The sequence below is a fragment of the Phaethon aethereus genome, assembly GCF_964289735.1.
Source record: "Phaethon aethereus genome assembly, chromosome: 1".
Lineage (NCBI taxonomy): Eukaryota > Metazoa > Chordata > Aves > Phaethontiformes > Phaethontidae > Phaethon > Phaethon aethereus.
In genome coordinates, this window is record NC_138575.1 from 116,886,598 (window position 1) to 116,906,997 (window position 20,400).

Here is a 20,400-nt window from a genome sequence, read left to right on the forward strand (position 1 = left end):
AAATATCTCATGTTAGATACTCAAGAGACGAGGGAGACAGGGAAGAATCACAGAATCATTAAGGTTGGAAAAGACCTTTAAGACCATCAAGTCCAACCATCACCAACAACCAACACCATCATGCCCACTAAACCATGACCTGAAGTGCCATGTCTACACATTTTTTGAATACTTACAGTGATGGCGACTGCGCCACTTCCCTGAGCAGCCTGTTCCAATGTCTGACCACTCTCTCAGTAAAGAAATTTTTCCTAATATCTAGTCTAAATCTCCCCTGGCGCAACTTGAGGCCATAGAAGATGCAAAGAGGTGAGAAATATGTCCAAAACACAGTCATTTCAGCCTCTACCTTTCCTGCAAGAGCACCTGATGCTTGATTTGTAAGTTTTTAAAAAATGAGGCGACTTTGACAAAAGGTGGCAGAAAGCAGTATTTATTTTGCTAGAAAACAAGCTTCTAGGTGTTGGTTCAAGCACCAGTTTTCTATGCATCCAAGAGCAGCTCTATGGAAACCGAGAAACCCTCCACTGAGCTCTGTTTGAAACCTTCCTCCTGTGGAGGAAGAGCTGGATGAGGAAACTTTAGCGGGGAGGGGTGTTGCTGAATTTGACTAACTTTTAAAGCATTAACTTGTAACGGATGTTCTTTATAAGCGCTACCTCTCAAGGGAGACTTGGAGTCCAGCTGGAAGAATAAGTGCTTCCTTCCCCGCTCAATGAGCACAGTTATCCTAGTCAGTCTGGTTATTTAATGCAACATATAGTGACAGACAAGCTGTTCTGGACAGGCCAATATTCTTCTACTCCCACCGCATGTGAATGAGCTGAGCAGGGCTTCCTTTAAGTGCAGTCATCTACCCCTACAGAGCAGTTTTCACAACCACATGTTTTTGTCCTGCTGTTCCAATACACTTGTTTTTTGGAAGCCAATTATCTTCCCATTTCTTGCAGCAGTGCAGAGGAAGAATGTCTGGAGAGGGAAACTGGTGCTGCTCAGAAACCGGTGTTTACAAAACACTGCCGCGAGTCAGTTTTTGCACTCCATCACAAAAAAGCTGGATGGTGCAACTTCTGATGACGGCGCTCCATCTGGGATCCCGTGTGTCCGGGAGCCAGGACTGGCTCACACACCCAAGGCACTGCCTCTCTGCTTACACAGCTACACCAGTGTAAAACCAGAGCGCCAAAGAACTGAACCAGATCCCCCGTGTTCACTGGGATAATTATTCTCACAGCATGATCAGAGTTTGCATTTGTTTTCTGGGCCCTTCTTCCTCTGTAACATTTTCAAAGGGAAAAAGTGTGCCACTCCTATAGCATAAACAAATCTACATTCTGCAGTGAACACTGTGTAATGGTGGCAACAAGAATTATTTGAGGTGTTGAGATTTTTTAGGTTAATGATTTAATAAATATACAATCTGTCTCAGAAGTATTTTTTCCATGCTATACAAAAAGCATAGAGTTAATTCCAAAATTTTAGCTGTTGTAACTTTTAGGAAGCATATCTCACGCTTTAACTAGAATTAGTCAGTTTAAAAAAATAAAGAGCTACTAAAACAGAACACTGACTTGAAGGAAATAGTATTTGCAATTTTTCCAACCAGTGCACGCATAAAACTTTCTTGGTGCTTTTTAGCAGATGGAGTTATTTTTTCAAAACAGAAGCGCACCCAGAGATGTTCAAGCACAGTGCCACAATGCCGGCTCTCAAGGTTCCTCATGCCCAGTGTCACACAGCCTTCTCATGTAACCTTGATGAGACACAGCATTAATCCCCTCAGTTTCCCCATCCATAAGTGGGGATTATACTCTGTAATGGATACATGGGCATAACGACTTACTATTTATACAAAAATGAACGGATGGAGAATTTGGCGTGAATGTTATATCGCTCATGAGCTTAAATTGTAGCACATTTTGAAAACATCTTTATAATCTTCACCACAATGCAAGTGATAAGCTGGACAGGTCAAAAGATCTTTTCAGCATAATGCTGCAGCCCCCCTAATCTCCCTCTGCTCCCTGCACTCCCTTTTCCTCTCTTAAATAGCCCATATGAAAGGCTTCTTGCCAACCGATGCAAGCCCTTTGGTAGGAGGAGGGTCTGAGCATACAAAGGTCAGAACGGTTCAAAACCTACAGCCTGCTAATATTGTTCACGCTCATGAATTATGAAACGTAGCATTGAGTGAGCTTAGCACATTCGGAAGTCTGCTGTATGAGATCAGTCTCGGGGTTAGTAGGGTTAAGAGCATTCATTGCACAGGTCTCTGATTTCTGAGTTCCTGCTGCAGTGTCAGCTCCTTCTCATCGGAGGGTATGAAAAGCTCTCAAGAAGCAGCCTGCATCTGCTCTGGCCGTCTCACAGTGCTATAATCCGCACACTGAAGCGCATTCAATTAGGAGTTCAGCAGAAAGTGCAGAGGTTTAGCATTGTGCTTCTGCAGAAATGTGCCAAGGCCGAAGGGGTAACACTCCCAAGCCAAGCAACAAACTGTAGCAAGGTTTGACAAATACATCACCGGGGGCACAGAACTACTCCTGCAAATTTTCAAACAAGGGTGCTGAAAATTAAGCAACCCAGCTTGCACCATGAGCAGCACAGCTACCTATCGATGTGGATAGACGGCTCCCTTGCTTTGGACTCCAGCCTTTGAAGTACCTACTGACATGGCCACAGAGGCTACTGCCCAGAAGCGAAGGCAACATTGCATAACCTTGATGAGAACTATTTAAAAATTACTCACGTTTTCTGCTCAGGTTCTCAAACAGCCCTGCAGGCAACAGCAACATTTCTCTCCTCCGAGGAAGACTTATTACCATCCCAGGTCCGTGACGGAATGCACCACAGAGGCTTGCTAACGAAACAGGCATTTCACTCCTCGGCAGAAGGAGTTCCCAGGCAAAGACTCTTGAGGCCGAGGGCGAACTACAGCCATGGCTCAGTCTTCACCCCTCTGGCTCGTGCCCAGCATCCCTGTGGCTCTCCACCATGATGCCGCTGGCATGTGCCAGGCACATCGCGGGAGCTGGGAGACAGCTGAGGACTGCAGAATGCACATTCCTGACGCCCGCAGTTTTGGACTTTATACATACATTATAACAAATCACCAGCACATTACTCTGGACTTGTAATTCCTACCATCAAGGGGCTCTGTTTTATTTCACTGGTTAAAAACTCCAGACGTTTCATTCAGCTCTGTGTAAGATTCAGAAGACTGCACCTGATATTTCACACCTCACCAGAGATCTTGTGTTTTGTATTTTCAGGGTGGCAAACAGCTGCCTCCACACAGAGGAATATTTTTGCCCAGACAGACAATCTCAGGAACCAAATGCAAGGCTGGAACTAAAATCTGTGCTGCCCCGCTTAGCCTTCCCACTGCTGTTTACCTAGCTTTGGGCCTGAGAGGACAAGAGGGCAAAGCAAGAGGGAGGTGGAAATCATTAAATTGGTCACACTAAGTAGAAAGCATGTAGCAAAGAAAAGAAAGCATATTTCCTCCAGGACAGAGAGGTGGGGGAAGTCATGGGAATAGCAGTTCTTGGTATTTTGCAAACACAACAGGTCTTAGTCCATAGAGACAACAAACTGAATAAACAGGGGGCTTTGTCCCTTTGATTTATGACTGCTCAATGGAAAGCAGGGAAAAAGTCGCTTAAAGACTGGCTGAAGAAGGGAACTAAACAGGCTCTAGCAACTGTCCTGCACCATGCAAGTGCTTTGATGGGGAGGCGGTAGGTAGTAGCACAGCTTCCACCAGGATCTGGGATCCCTGCTGCTGCTGAAGGTGACAGAGGAGCAGCACCGTTTCTTACGCCGGCCGTGCTACCATAGCGGTTTTAAATGCCCAGGGTTTACGACAAGAGGTTCAGCAGAGAGTAATGGAGGGAAAGAGGAGGGAAAGGTGGAAGGCCCTGTGCCAGAGAGATGTGCCACGGAATGAGAAACCAGAGACGGACTGAATGGTGGCATTGTTACCAACAAGAATGCAGCGCGGCCCAGCAAGCAGGCCACGTGCCAGGACAGCTACAACAGCCTTAATAGCATTCGAGCGTAATGAAGTGGAATTATCACAGCCCCATCAAATTCAGAGAACAATTTAACTAATGAACCAGTTGGGTAAAATATTAGTGAAAGTATTAGCAACCCACTTCAACATATGTTTTTTCTCAGATGAACACTGGTTTTCATGCAAAGCAAGCCACTGGGGAATAAAACTGTCAGGCAGGCTACATCAAGCTAACATATTTGATGCTGTAGCTTCTGCATGCTCACGTGATACTTAGACCTCTGTATGTCCACTATAGCCACATTTGTTAAAAAATTCTTGGTAGATTTAGAAGATATACAGAAAAAAAAGCTTTTGCTTCAGAAAAAAAAGTCTACTTCCAGCTAGCAAGGAGGAGGAAAAAGTTTTGGAGCAGGTTCCAAGCGTCTTTGCCCCTTTGTTGAACACATTTGGTAATGGCCTCTGCTGGCAAGAGACCACTGGATGGGATAAGCCTTGCCCAACTCTCCAGCCCATGACTGGACACATTCAGATCGCTTGCGATAACGATGCACTTACAAACTTCCCACCAACAGCCCTGTTACAGACAGTATTCAAATGGCTCGGTGAATCACTTTGTCCTGCTTGATTGACAGCAGTGATTCATGGGCACTTTAGGCACATGGGGCTGATTTAGTAGGAAAACTCTTACTTCCCTAATATACACAGTTCCTTATATGGTTAATACTTCTTTCTAAATTCACCATTAGATTGAAAGTACCTGTTAGTAAAAGGTGACTGAGTGGGGTTTTTTTCTTGGAAGGGGCTCCCTGCAAGAGAACGCAAATCCTCTGTTCCCCGTCCTGTTTAGCAACAGAGCAATAAGGTGTTCACATTCAGCAACATCCTGAAATTGCACATAACCTGTTTGGTTGCTAGTTAGGCAAGCACCACAGAATACATTTAAAATACATGGGTAAGCAGCTTGATGGTTTGCATGCTTTTATGTGCCTGGTGTCTCTTTGAAGCTCCTAGGTAGAAAAAGATTGGCCTGATAAGTGTTTTTCCTTTCTTTTCAGTGCTGGCTCTACCACCATTTGATGGTCAAGGTGGTCTGTAAAGGTACAACTTTCTCCAAATCAATATGAAACCCTTTCTCCGGGGTAACTTGAACACCTCATAATGAATGCATTAGAAGATTTATCTGTCTTGAAAAGAGTCAAAATATTCAAAGAAGCAAAGATAAATTATAAATTGCAATTGAAACTTGAGTGGGAGAAATGGTTTTAAAGCTGCAATGGAGAGACACAAAAGCAACTCCATAGCTCGTTCTGTCCAGGAGGAATACAGTTTTGAAGACTGTTACAAACATACTGAATTGTGTCCACATAACTCACTGGGATCAGAGGGTTAATAATGGTGACATGAAGGAGATCTGCCACCGCAGCAATGAACAAAGCTTCTGGACCAGATGCTGGGAGTTGACACTAAAGAAGGTTTTGAAGGTATCTACAGGCCTGAATACTACAGGACAGTACTATCTGAGAATTAGGCAGCATGCACTGGATTGACAGCAGGCTTTGAAGAACTAACCTGACAGCCACAAACCAACACGGGCCAACGGCAGTTTTCTGTTGGATTGGTTGATTCTTGTTTACACCTCCTAGAAGGGCTCCCAAGTCCAGTGAGGTACAGTTACAAGCAATTTGCATGTGAATACTAGACTGCTATGCTGAATTTGTTACCTTTGGGAATTCAAAGAAGTTGGATACTGATATGTACAAGCAGCTTTGCTTCCTACTTCTGTGCACTCACTGCTCTGGTGCACCAGCTCTTCAGATGTCCATAAGAATCGAAATTTAAAAAAAAAAAACAAAACCCAACCTTTATATGTGTTATTAAAGCTGCTCGGAGTGGTTTCATAAGCAAGCAGGTTTTTGGCTATGGTTCTCTGAAATCAAATTTACTCCTGACAAAAAAGGTATTAGCCCAGACCTATAGACATTTCTCCTCGCAGTAAGCTTCACTCTTATTATGAAAGGATGAATCACAGTCACAAGTTTCTGGGCAATAATCCCTGGGAAAGTCTTAAGGCATGGATTTCAATGGATTTTGGTTCCAGGATTCCTTTGTGAACTTGTCCTGGTGAATGCCGTACCGTGTAATTTGGCACCTTGGAAAGACAGATAAGGTATGGGGTGCCAGGCACCCAGAAGATACTCAAATATGGGAAGGAGATGTACATCCACTTTGCTCCTATGGGACAGGCAGGCAGCAAACACCAATGTATCAAGCACCCATCAACCCCATTTCCTTTGCAGGCAACTCTGACATATATATGGCTGTTACCTCAGTATTACACTTGGCTCCTTCACCCCATATTAAGCTATCATGTTAGACTGGTGCCTCTAACACAGGGGTTGGGAACATTTTTGGTTCACTGACTCCTCAGACATTTTCCAGGTAATGTGTGGGCCCTCCCAGAAAGATCATCTCTGTGGACCATCATGCTTCCCCAAGGAGCCTAGTTTTCTTAGCTGAGTTAGATACCTTAAAGGCAAATTATGGACCTACTGGGATCCTGAAGCAGTCAGGAAAGTACAGCCCTGGAGGACTTGTCAGCTGTGAGATAGAAAATGATGAAAATGAAACTGTTCCCTATAAAGCTGCAGGGAAAGAGCCAGAACAGCTTTACCCTTCTCTCTAAGGTGCTGTGCGGGGCTCTTCACTGACTAAGGACAGTCGTGGCATCAGTTTGAGATCTGTTCATATTCAGAGAGCTAGTTTTGCATCCCTAAAAAGCTAAAGTAAGGGGTAAAGGGAAGAGGGGATGATGTTCTTAAAGGTCTTTGCCAACCTTAATATGATTGATTTCCAATATGATTCTATGTTTTGATTTTGCTTTTTAATAACATGCGAGAAATCCAAGTCTGTGAGAGAACGCACAAAGGACAACAGGGCCCTAAGCAGGAAACAGCATGAAGCACCACCATGGGACCTGAGCAAACCAGCTCTTCCCTGGCTTTAGCACTGGCTTTTAAGGGGCAATAAAGGATATAATACCATGAACGAGAATCAACCCATAACCCAGTAAAGCCTCTGGCAGGGTGTTCCCTGCACACAGCTCCGACACCTGCACAGATCTGGGGTGGACACCCGCTTTCCACCGCTCAGCAGTGGGAGGAAGTCTCAGTTCTTGAGCATGAGTGTTTAATCCCTCTGTTCCCAAATAATGTGCTGAGGACCCCCCAAAACTTACCTTGCTTTCATCCCAATGGACCACCCAGATGAAGAAAATTTCTAGAAGGACTGCGCTAACCATAAACTAATGCAAGCAGCCTAACCGTGCTCGAGTTAGCTAAACAAATGGCAACACGCCTAACCAAAATCCTCAAAGTAAAATACAGGGTTAGGTTACTTTTTGTTCACTCAGTGCCAAGAAGAGGCAATTCTTCTTGAGAAATGTAACAGAGGGGGTAGGAGTGGGGAAGGGAGAAAGCTGCTAGAATAGCGGCTTGAAATCAAAACATACCATCTGGGAGGTGTTCACTTGGACAATCACCTAACTTAAGGGATCAGGGAAATGTCTGCCATCTGGGATGACAGCTAGTCACAGGATCACATGCTGAAGCTCTCTGAAAAGAAAGGGTTCAATGGAGCACTTCACTGGCAAGGATCACTGCCGCAAATAGCATCCATCTAAGTAAACACAGACCAGCAAACAAGCAGCTGGGGTAACCTGTCTGTGACTGGTAAATGGAAAGTACTTGAAACTAAAAACATACAGTGTATATAGCTTTACAGAGAATACAATTATTGCCAATGGTACAAGCACTTCAGATGTATAAATGACAAAGTCGTACCTTTAAAAAAAAGAAAAAAAACCATGCCTGAATGGAGCTAGATCAGATATCAGGACTGCTGATTTGCTTTCCATTGGCTTCAGACCAAGAGCAAGGAGGAAAAACAAATTAAGATCTTTGAAAGAGTACCAAAATATTTGCCAACGGAGACCAAAACACTCATTTTCACATGTTCCTTTCCCGGACAATATTGGGGTAGAGTTGTGTCCTCTGAAAGGAGTGACTGCTATTTGCTTTAAAATATCCTGTATAGGTAATAACTGATCTCATCTCATCCATCTGGGAAGGGCAGCCTGGTGACAGAGCAGGGAAGACCTCTGGGTTCAGGTCTGAAGCCCTCTGTTCAAGCTCTCCCCCAGGCTCACGCTGAATCCCTGAATACGCTTCAAGTTAGTCAGGCTATAAACAACTCATTTGGTACAGCCATTAAACGGGTCTGGTCTCCCAGCCCCACTGAGAGGTACCACACCGGCAGCCAGCAGGACCCAAAATGTGGATTCACAGCAATTCACACCGGTGCAAACTTGGGCTGCCCTTCCCCCACAAGCCCACTTCCACCCCTTCTGTTAACTTGGTGCCCTGTGGCTAATAGCTGAAAACAAAGGTATTTGGTTTTAACAGGGTTGTTTGCTTGGAGGCTCAGCAAAGCAACCGGTTGACCAGTGCTTTCCAAGTGGGATTCAGCCCCTTGAGTCACCCAAACCAAGCCATCCGACTCGAGTCTCCAGCTTTTGGAGATTGGGAGTGCGGCTCAGGCTATATTCGAGACCTTGGGAACGACCTCCTTCTGAAAGGCACTACAGGACTGCGTGGACAGGGGCTCGAATCAGAGAGATGCACACTACAGCAAAAAAACAATAACGTCTTACTTTTAGGCACTTACTAAACTATGTATCATCAATTATAATTTAATGATACACAACTGTATGTATTTTTTTCCTCGATTCTACCCAGCGTCAAATGACTAAGATTAAAGGTCTAGGTCAATCTGAATAAGAATCATATTTAGGTTGAAAATAGTTACATTTTCCAGACTACAGACGGAGATATACAGAATTACTTTAATAGGAGCAGAGCTTCAGCTCCTGAAGATACTCTGCCTGCAAAAGCAATGACCGAGGAAGGCTATAAGAGCAGGCTGTAAGGTCACAAATGTTATGTAGAGAGTGAACAGGATGCAGTGGAAGCCAGAAGGAGAAAATTATTTCAGAAGAGAATTCATGGGGGACAGGTCAACCCAACAATCTTGGATGCATTCCTTTCCCAGGAAGACTCAAACTTCTAATTTTCTGGGATGGGGAAGAATGCCCTAAAGGAAAGTTCACCCCGTACTCTTTCTTTCTTTTTTTCTTTCTTTCTTTCTTGACTGCTTGGTATTGGGGGAACAAGGCACTGGGCTGGATGGTGCTTTGATGTGAGTGACCCAGTGTGGTCCTTTTGCATTTTGAGGCTATATCGTCTATGCCACAAAACCATTTGTGAAAAAGTTTTACACAACTTAAAAACAAGTATCAGCTCTCTGGAGTTTAGCCATCCTACTACTAAAACGTAATGAAACACTATAAACTGTAATAAAATTCCCTGAGATAGTAAAAAAAATATTATCGACTGAAAAGATATTATAATTTTAGACTGGTTTCTCTGTACGTCCTGATCTAATTCCCACAAAAACCTTGGTTTCATCTCCTGCATATTCTGCAAAATTTTTTTATATAGGATTTTTTTTTTTTAAGGCTTGAGATCCCAAATTCCTTCAGGCTACCTACAGAGGCCTAAAAATAGTAATAAACTTGAAAATCGGACAAAAGGGGATTTAACGCGCCAAGGACATAGTCTGGGGCTGGCGCTGACAGAGGTGCAGTTTCCAAGTCAGTTGGGCAGGAAGTTTGTTCGCTGTCCCCCCACTCAGCTTCACAACAAACACTGGCTGAAAACGCTGTAAAAATCCTTTGCTTTCCCTGCAGAGTTGAGGGGCATCTTCTTTCTGTTCCTTCTAAAAGCTATGTAAAAAACCCGGACTGCACCATTGTAATGCTAACGCTGGAATTCAGCTTTCCGGAGGAAATCACAAACTGGACTACAAAGCTCAGAGAGAAACAAGCCACCTTTCTCATAGGTGAGTGGTTCACCATGCAGAAATGCTTTGGCCACCATGTCTCCTTGGATTTTAATGTACACAGAAATCAGACCGTGCTTCTAAACACTGCTTGTAAAATGCCATCGCTCCCCTAGAAAAGACAGCCCACCCTTCACACCTTCTAGGGACTACTCCTAATGTCTTCCCCACAAAGCAAATACCAGCACTGGAAGCCCATGGAGGTCTCTGGCTTTGATGGCCACTGCCACCACCACCTCGACCACCACAAAAACCAGATGGGGAAGAGCGGGACCTGCTGGGCCGGAGGCAGCAGCAAGTAGAGTTGGCTCGTGACAATCCGCAGCAGGCACCCATGAACAGACATGCTGCTTGCACCACGGCCTGGCAAGCAGATTTTGCCACGTGACCAGAACATCTTCTGTACATGCAAGATGTCTTCACCTGACTGCCCTTGTAGTAGAGTTCGAAATGTCAAAAGAGGTTCATGCTTTGTGCTAGGCTGTATCCCTCCATTTGACGGTCTAGAGAAAAGAGCAGTCAGAAATTTACCCACAGAGGGGGAACATGGAATAAGGAGGTGGCGAGACGGCCTTGGAAGTGTCACAAAACCGTATCTCAAGGTTTCCATTCACTAATTCCCCTCCTGAAACTCCAATTAAGGCTTATAACAGCAGGGGAGCATGTGGTTATATTTGTCTCTGAACCTCCACCAGGAAGAGGAGGAGGAGGAGGAGGGAGTCTGCAGGCAGATGTTTAGCTGCAAGCAGAACACAACGGGGCCATTTCACAAAATCTGGATCCCAACAAGCAGGCTGTAGGATCCCGGGGATCTCACAGCCCACAGTGGGAACAAGCTGTATCCAACTGGAGCATGTCTCCCTTCAAGCAAGAATGGGTGAAAATGTCAGCCAATTAAGCTTTTTCCACCTACATCACATCAGCTCCAAAAGCCAAAGAGGATCCCAGCAGAGCCCTCCGTGAAGTCTTGCGGCAGCAGATCTGAACCCTTAATGTTAAAATGTTACGAAGAACAGAACTGCTGCGTGGGTGCCCCAAAGCCGCCCTGTGACTATTAATCGCTTGTGCATATTGAATATAATTGTCTCTCCAGTATTAAAAAGCTCTCCTTCTCAATTAGTGGAAAGTGACTCCCACAGCTCAATTTAAGGCTTAAATTTGGAAGGGAGAGATTTTCTTTTTTTTTTTTATTTAATGTAAACCATGTACTTGCAAAGAACCCATGGATAAGGCACTATAACAAAACAAATATGGCTGTGATTCCAGCTTCTCCTTTCTGTGATACATTCAAGGATGCATTTTCCCAATAGCACTGGTCAGCACACCACAAAAATTACAGCTACTGACAACTTCTAATAAATGTAGCCTGCACAGAAAATATGATGATGTACATATACTTGAACATGCCTGTAACAGTGGCTAGATTCAGGAATCAAACACAGGGACACAAGCCCATTGCTGTGGTCTCAGACTTAACATTGCATTCGGCGTATCCTGCTTTCAGGGACCTCTTTGGGAACTAGTCACAAGCTACCTACAAGTGGCCATCAGGACCTTTCAGTATTTCTAGCACCAGGGCAGGTGATACTAAAAAAGTCATGCAAATATCCCAGCTATGACTTTCCAAAAAACTGAAAAAAAACCCACTGGCAAATACAAAACCAAATTCTTGTGACCATAGGCAACAGTGATCTGGGCAGAAACCTCACTCCTGGCTGTGAGGCTCAATTAGGTGACTCTGAACAAGCGAGCTACCTCCACACTGTTAAATAACACAGGTCACTGGCCTGGAGGTCAAGAGGGAAAACTGTGTCCAACACTGTATCACACTTGGCCCTGGGTCACCTTTGTGCAGTGCCCCTGTGGTCCTAAAACATAACTATTATTTTCTGGGATTGGGATGGGGGGAGTCAGTTCAAAAGTCTGGAAAAAAAAGTGAAAGCCTTGCCTTGGTCCACTAAATTTTTTTTATAGTATGAAATGTTTTACAGCATGAGGACACATATGGCAGGCTCTGGGGCAATGCTCAAGGTGGTCATCAAGAATGTGAAGCCCACTGAAAAAGTGTTGAAAGACTGGGAAGAGCAAAGGGGAAGCAAAATTCCCCAAACTGTGACCACATACCAGCTGGCACAGGCCAAGGAGCACGTTAACAGCAAAGCAGTAAGGCCACTGGGTCTACAGCTCAGATTCCACTGTCTCAGGTAGGGTAACCGTCACTTTCTACTTCACACCAAGGGTGTCGAGTAAAGATAAGCAAAGTGTTGAGATATTGTCGGACTGGGGACCTGGTACAGAGACAGGTTGGTAGCTTCCCTCCTCTCACCCCATCCAAAGCTACCTAATCAGGCTCACCAAAGAACTAGTCCTTTTACTTTGTGTGCAAATTTGGACTTCCTTTTCACTCTATCGATCAAACACATAATGACAGTCATTTCCCTAAGCCTGCTAAAGGTAGGCTTGGGCTAACATGACTTCATTGCTGACAAGTATCTTATACTTACTGTATGCTGCTAGGATTAAAGACTTGGAAGGAATTTTGACCTTTCCAAATCTTTAATCTTGTTGAATTTATACATGGTAATAATCACTGCTGAGACTCCTTATAGCCACCGTCCTCAAGCTCAGGAGATAGATCTAGTGAAACCAGCCCCACAAAGTGTTTTCCCTGGGTATAGCTGAGGCCTCTCAAAATGCTGCGCAAATTCATAACTTTCACTAAGAGCCTCAGAGGAACCTTCTTAATGCCAAGATAGGCACCAAGAAGAAAAACAAATGCTTCGCTGTTCACCAGCGACACTGTTCTCCTTTTCTTAAGTACACTTGAAAGAGGGCTAGAGGCAGCAGTTGCACCTAACAATTGTCATGAAAGCTGTTACGTTCAAGGCTGCCAAATACCATCCTTTTTCTTGCGTGTTGTTGTTATTCTCTTGCTTTTTATCCTGCACTGCCTTGATGGATCACCAAAGGGTTTTTGCGCTCGCACCGTAAAAGTGCCTCCGAAAAGAAAGAGCTGGTTTTGAAGTACAAAGCTGCTGTTGTGGGACGCTGCAGCATCTGTTTTAGCATGTCATTTTTATATTTAGAAGCAGTCTATCTCCACAGATCAAGCACAGCCGGTAAGTCACTCAGCAGCCCCTTCCCATCAGCTCTCACAAGTCAGTGCCAGACGACGGGGGGGGCACACGCTCCTCTCGCCCTCTAACAGCCCTCCGCACCTCCGCAGCCCCGCACCGCCTCTGCGGCACGCCGCAACCTGCCTGCCTCACCGTGCCCAGCTTGCTATCTCTAACGCTGGTGTCCTGCCAACAGCTCAGCCCGCAGCGGGACGCGAGCCTGCCGGCCTCCGACCTTGATGCAACGCGCTGCTTTTTTTCTTTTTCTGGGTCACGCGGCGCAGTGTGTGTATGCCGCACGGTGTATGTAGGAGAAACCCTGCAGTAACGTCAGGGGAGCCGCTGAAGCATGCAACGCGGCGCACAGATCAGACCCGCGCCGTCAGGCTGTTCTGTCTGCGTCCCCCGGCCACGTTTCTGAGCGGGTGCCCACAGCGAGAAAATAGTGCATGTAAAAAACACCACAGCCAGCCTCTTCCATTAGGCAGCTTGACCACTGCTCGGAGAAGGTCCAGCAAGCCAGAAGAATGAACTTAAAATGAGTGCAGTATGCCCACCGTGTGTGTGCCGCAGGTGGCTCGTACAGGTGGGCAGGATTTGTAGCTCCTTTTCCCCCCTCTCTAAGGGCAATCTGCCACTTACTGTAAGCCGAATTGCTGTTTGCAGCACAAGGCAGTGCTGTGTAACTCGATCAGGCAGAACACGGCCAAGAAAAGCAAGGCAAAACATAATGAAGACCCAACAGCAGCCCTCAAAGCAAAGGTCACAGCACTGGTGTTTGCAGCGTGGGAGGGGCACCAGAGAGAAATGCTCATCTTGGCTCTGTGCTGTCTGCTAAAAGGATGAAGGATGAAGAGTGTGATGTCCTCCCTGGCTAGGAGAAGCTGCATCTCTCCATACATCTACATCCTCCATCACTTTTCAGTTTACAGCAGGTAAGCACCGCAGCTTGCACGACTGGCAGTCTCCTGCGAGAAGAAAGCACTGTTCCTGGGTGAGGTTTTGCACAAATGTGAACATTGGCTAATTAGAAGAGTGAAATTTCAGCCCAGCAAGTATTTATGATGGAGGGGAGGAGAAACACTTGCAAGTTTCCCCTTTGCTTCCAGCCCCAAGAGCCCAGGAGTGCTTGCAGATGTGCAGCCAGGGGAGGGCGACGGGGCAGGGAGGGCAGAGAGGAGAGACACAACCAACACGCACTAACTCCCTGAGTGGAGTGATCGGTTTTGGCAGCTACACTGGAAAAAAAGGCACCGTCGGCACTGCGAAATGCGCAGGAAAATCTTTAGCTGGCAAATGCAGATTTATCTTCTCCAGAGGCAGTGAAGAGTGGAAAAGGCCTCAACAGAGTTTGCAGATAAGGAAGGGAGCAGTGATGGGATCAAGCCAGCTCCAGAGACCGGTTAGTTCAGCTCTCTCCTGGATAAAACCCTCTTCTTGGAAAGGGGGTGTTGAAGGAAAAACAGAGCCTGGAAGAACCTGGAATATCTTTATCTACAGACACAGCTTAGCAAAGACCACATGCTTTCATTCTACATAGAAGAAAACTGCCTTACCTGAGTAGTTTTCGCCCTTCTGCCTTGCATGCTGTTACTATGGCTAATTTGTGGGTTGGTGGCCCCTTCGGAAAGGCAGTGGGATTTCCTACAGGGCAGCGTATTGTAGTTACTGTAGGAAGGTGCATCCTCAGCAGTAACCGATGCCATCTTATGGCTCCTGATATCTGGGATGTCGGACACTAAATTCCGGCAGTACCCTCCGAAGGCATTTCGCGGGCCGCCATTGATGGTAGCGCTTGGGGTTTTGGGGGAATACAAGTCGCTCATAGAGTTTGCGCGCTGGCAGGTGACCAGTGGCTGGGGGCTGCCACTGGCCTCCGTCCCCCGGGTGGCCTCGGCATCCTTCTCCTCAGCCAAGCCCAGGATTTCCTCGTTGCTCGTTAAATGCTCCTGGCTGAGGTCAGAAAGCGAAAACTCCAAGCTGTCTTCACGCCAGATGTCGGCCGATTTGGAGCGCTTCTTCTTGAAGCTGGCCGTCTCCATGAAGTTCGTCCCATTGGCCGTGTATCGATGTGACCTCCCGTCGCCCTCCGCCAGGAATGGCGGCTCGTCCCCGTAGAGCCTACTCTCCTCCGAGTCGGGCATGCTCTGGACGGAGGCGGCGGTGAGGACGGTGCTGCTGTCCACACTGGGGGTGACGGAGGAGTCGGTGTGGTAGGAAACGGGCCGCAGGCCCATGTCCACGCGGTCCACCCAGATGGGGCTTCCAAAGTCCTCTAGGTTGGCCTCCTGGGCGAAGGGCTCCAGGCCATTCTCCGCCAGGGACTGGGGGATGCTGGGGGTGCTGCTGGAGCGGGTGCTCACTTCTGAGTTACGGTGGATAATTTTTCCGGAAGAAGCGTGCCGCGTCCGGCGAGAGGCTTTATTGGAGAGGCGAAGTGAGCGGGAAGTGTGTTTGCGGCCCAAGCTGGCGTGCTTGTCTCCGTAGAAGGCGTGCTCCACGCTCTGGCTCTCCGCATTTCCCATGGCGTCACAGTCTGCAAGGGGAGAGAGCGGGGACCGTTAAAGCCAGCAATCAAACACGCAGGCAAGAAGACACACGGACGCCCCAGTGCACCCAAAAGAGCTTTTTTCTTTTTTTTTTTTTTTTTTTAACAAACCTGTCCTGAAACCTACACCACAGCTTCCCCTGGGTCTCGCAGGATGTGCTTTAACAGCAACAACTAAGCCCACAGAATTAATTAAGGGAGCCAGCAACTGTACCAGCAAACTTATAAATACAGCTCAGTTAAATCGGTACGTAGGAAAAAGCCAGACCATAGCTATGCTGGCGTATGTGAAGAGTGTAGAAGAGGGAACGGTTGAACCTTGAAGCTTGGTCCGAACTGGAGCCAGTTTACCACCAAAGTGCACCAGCAACGACAGCTCTGCCATGCATTCGCTTGACTCCTAGTATTAGCTACTCCTTTGCAATTCCAACCAAGGCTACAAAAAATCAACAACTATTGTTTATCTGCATGTAACAAGATGCCAAAAAGTAGATGGATATATGCCTTTATCTGACATTTCACTTTTTTTTTGCTAGGAACTGCAAATTGAAGCACCAAATAGCAAAGTACAAATTCAAGTGTTCGGCGGCAAGCTAATGGTAGGTTTGATTTCTGGAACAAAAAAACAGTGCAACATTAAGGAGGTACAGCGTGCCCCACACAAGAAAGCCATATTATGAAAAATAAATTAGCATGAGTGACTCAGACTATACAAAAATAACCTTTCCTTCCTACTCACTGTGAAGCAGATAGCTAGATCTATGCGCTTTGATCTAGCAAAGAGACAAGGGAGCTGGAATGCAGGGACTGGGTTTCTGTCCCCATCCCAGTACCTAGCCTCCTGCATTATTCAGTGGTGCACTTCCCACCATGAAAAAGGTTTCCCATCCAGAAGATGGGAGTGATGATCTGGATTCAACCTTGGAAAATACTCTGAGGTCTGTGATCTCACTCAACAAATGTCAGAAATATTTTATCAGTAGTACTGGCTCCTTCTGGGCAAAGATCAAGAAGAAGAACAAGAAAAGTAAATGTTAAAGTACATGGCCATTCAAAATTAAATAGGAGATCATGAATTACATGCAAGACAATTATATCTAGATAAATAGTCCATAAAACTTGAACAGAAATTCCAAGACAACACTTCCTCATTTTGAGGTATTTCTGTTAGTCTTGGTTGGGGGGGGAAGCTGCCCTGACAGTAAAATAATCTGGAGTTTTTCATTTCTTGGGGCAATTTCCTCTCCTTTCACAGGATGCGCCGATGGGTATTGAGCCAGATGCTAGTAGAATGAATGTGATTGTGTATTTTCCCTCACTGCCTAAATACACGCTGTTGCTGCTGCACAGAACTGAATTAGCCCTACATAAATTACATAGAAAGTGAGAAATGGATTGTGCTAAACGCAGGCACAGCAGTTCTGCTGTAGGCTGCCCTGGGCACATACGGTGGAGCTGAACTTCTGCAGTGGATACCTCTGACCACAGTCAGAGGGCTGCGCTTCTCTGCTCTTCTACCAAGCTAAGTAGGTCGTGTCTGAAGCTAAAAATCTGTTCACTGCTGGAGCAACAGGCACTTCCATAAATATCTGGACATTTCTGTATCTAAAATAAATATAATCGCATGTCAAGTAAACTATACCAGGAAATACCCTATGTCTACTGAAATTAATGGCTGAACTCCCATTGACTGTCATGAGACTTGGTTATCATGCATTGTTTAGAAAAATAAATGTGCTGAAGAGAGGGCAGGTTTTAATCTAAAAAAAATGGAAGCATCATAAATCCCTAGACAGGTTTTATTATTCTTTAAAAGCTACAGCCCTTTGATATGGACTGGACTGAAAACCAAACGCCAGCTAGCTTTTGCTTCTAAAACATTTTATAGCACAAAAACTGCATTTTGCCTTCCACACTGATGTCTGAAACCAGACCTTGACAGTCCCCATCTTGCAAAAGAAACCCTGTCGGGGTAACGCTTTTAGCTGCTTTGATTCAGATTCTTGCTAACCACACTTTCTTGCAACAGGATTTCCACCGTCTGCAAAGCCCATCAGAGCATGCAACCACTCATCCCCAGTCTCCAGCCATGCAGCCATCACTTCAGTACCTAGCTAAGGTGAAAGAACAGTTTTAAAAGTCCTCTTGAAAGCCTGAGTGATTGAAGAGTGGCTCTTTACCTTCAGAAACAGAGCTGCCGAAGGGCAGGATCACTCCCCGCACACCGCACGGCGAGGCACGCTTGCTGATGAAAACATCGGGCAGTGTGGCTACGGAAAGCAGCCTTGTGCCACTATCCTGATGTAGTCTCCATGCACACCGGGCAACATTTCACCCTGCCAAAAAGTAACAACCACAAAAGACTTGGCGAGGAAAGGAGCAGCAGCTCAGGCTGCGTCCCGTGAGGAAATAACGCCGCTAGAAACACTCTCACTGGAAGGAGGAAAGGCTTTTCTCCGGCTGACAGCGGCAGGAATGTTGACTGAGCAATTTCACACAATGAGAAGTATCTGCTAGATACTGGCAAGAAGTGTCAGACTTCAAAGTAAAGAGCTGTCCCTTTTTAATTCCGTGGATCGGCGCTTTAGGGGAGGACACGTTTGCAAATCCCGCAGACGGCTGGCTATCCTGGCGATTAGCCCATACCGCGCTCCTGCACGCAGGAAGGACCACTGAAGAGGCCTTACCCTAGCACCGCTGATTTCCCCCGGTGCTACGTTGCAGGCTTGCACGATCTGTGTGGTGGGCACACGCGGCCGCAGGCCGGCACGGTGCAGCGGATCCAGCCGCAGCGATGCAAGACGGCGCCATCCCCGCAGTTTGTCACCGTCCCCCGCCAGATGCCAGGAGATGGGGGGCACAACAGGCTGAGCCCACCTCAGTGTCGGGTGGGCCAACACCACCGGGTCAAGCTGAGGGTGCCCAAGACACATGGCTCCACCCCGAAGGGACCCCCTTCCTACCTTCTCACCCCCATTTTTACCTCCCCTTTGCATTTCTGACTGAGCATTTCCACCAGCTACCCTCAACCAAAGCAGCTGCTCCTGCCGCTGAGTCCATTAAAACAGCAGAAGATAAACAGGGGGTGTGGGGAGGGGGGGAAAAAAAAAAGACGACTTTATTTATTAGTTTAATTTTGCTGGGATACTGAATGCAACTGGCACGTGCCAGAGGCAGCACAAGGGTGCCCAGCTGGGGACACAGCGGGGTGAGGATGCGGCAGCGTGGCCGGAGGGCGACGCGGGAGCCGTGGAAGAGGGGACAGCGAGCGGCACTTCCCCCATTTTTTGGCAGCAATGAGCAGTTAGGTCAGCTCAGGCAGATGCGGACAGGCAGCCCTGAAACATGTGAATTCACAGTGAAGCAGATGCCAGCATCCTCAGCTATCAGGAGCAGGCGCAGGGGAGGGGAGCCCCAACCGCCCCCTCCCAGGGGCAGCGGCAGACACCCTGGGGCAGAAACGTCTTAAACTGCTCCAGCTACGACTGCCAGATGCTGCCTGTCTACTGCTTAACTGAATTTAGCACACTCAATGAAAAAAATCTGTATCAAATTAAGAAAATGAGTAATGTTAATGGGAGTTGCACACAACTGCTGGTAGGACAAAGGCTCCCCTTGTTAGCTCACCCGTCGAATCCAAAGGTGACCATTAAAGACCTATCAAGGTACCACCAGGACACAACATAAATCAAGCGGGACACGTCTTGATGCTTTAAACAGGTCTGTCGCGCTCAGCCAAGGATTGCGACGTGTCAGAAATCTGTTCTGAATTATTCTCTGAAACTAGCAGAGATTAGCGCACACAGACCATGCGTTACAAGCAGAACTAGCTGGAAATTTTTCAGCAGAAAATGTTGATTCATCAAAACCCAAACTTTTCATGGGAATAGACCGCTTTTGATAAAAGGCTCCTCCACTCGAAGAGGGAGAGATTTGAAAACCAAAGCGGGGAGATAGGCACGTCTCTTGGATGAGGCAGCAGCTCGGTGACTCAGTCACTTGCCGAAGATGCGGAAGATCAAGATTTGTATCTGCAGCCCAAGTCAGACAAACGAGGGGTGGCAGCTTGTTCTTCCACATCCTCAAGAGGTGGCTTGACCATCGAGCTATCAGCTGCTCTGGGAAAGGGCTCCTTCTCCCAGAAGATCTGTTCCTTGCTAGTTCAGAGCAGGGAAAATGTCAAAATTGTGGAAGTCTTCAAGGGGCCAGGAAAGTCACCTTTTAGCCAGCTTGCACGTCAAGAGACAGTACAGGGATTTGAGTGGGGTTTTTTTAAACCAAGACTTAAGATTGATATCAACATTAGAATACCAGCAGGGAGAAACAAATTCTGCAGGAAAGCTTTGGAAAAAAACAGTGTTTCCTACATCCCCTACCCTAGACAGACAGGCTGAACTCTAGCTGAACTGCTGAGTTTTTGCTGGATGAGTCTTATATGAAATGGTTACACATGAAGCTGATCACATTCTAGATGACCACTGACGACTGCTCCGTGAAAGAATATTGTTTTCTTTGAAAACAGTCATTTTCCTTTATCTTCCCATTCCCTGATATTAAATATTTCTTAAAATAATTACAAAACCAAAATACTCATTTTAACTAAACCCAAGTTGCTAACTCCCAAACTTGCAAAAAGTTGGGCCTTTAGATTCCAGAAGAAAATCTGAAATATATTAACTTTCCAACCAAATTTGAAGCACCTCGCAAGACAACAGATTGCAAATTTAAAATTAGATTCTAGTGGGAGGCCCTGCTGACAAATC

General features: G+C 46.4%; 1 protein-coding gene across 3 annotated transcripts in view; it reads right to left on the minus strand.

Annotated features, from left to right (window-relative positions):
• Positions 1-16,328, minus strand: part of TIAM1 (TIAM Rac1 associated GEF 1) — a gene marked incomplete at its 3' end in the record, with an annotated part of 83,736 nt that extends 67,408 nt beyond the window's left edge. For all 3 annotated transcript variants that reach the window (XM_082003241.1, XM_082003240.1, XM_082003239.1), the window contains exon 1: positions 14,646-16,328. In XM_082003241.1, coding sequence (XP_081859367.1) covers positions 14,646-15,614 — 969 coding nt within the window. In that variant the 5' untranslated portion in view covers positions 15,615-16,328. The remainder of the gene's footprint in view (positions 1-14,645) is intronic.
• Between the last annotated feature and the right edge of the window lie 4,072 nt (positions 16,329-20,400).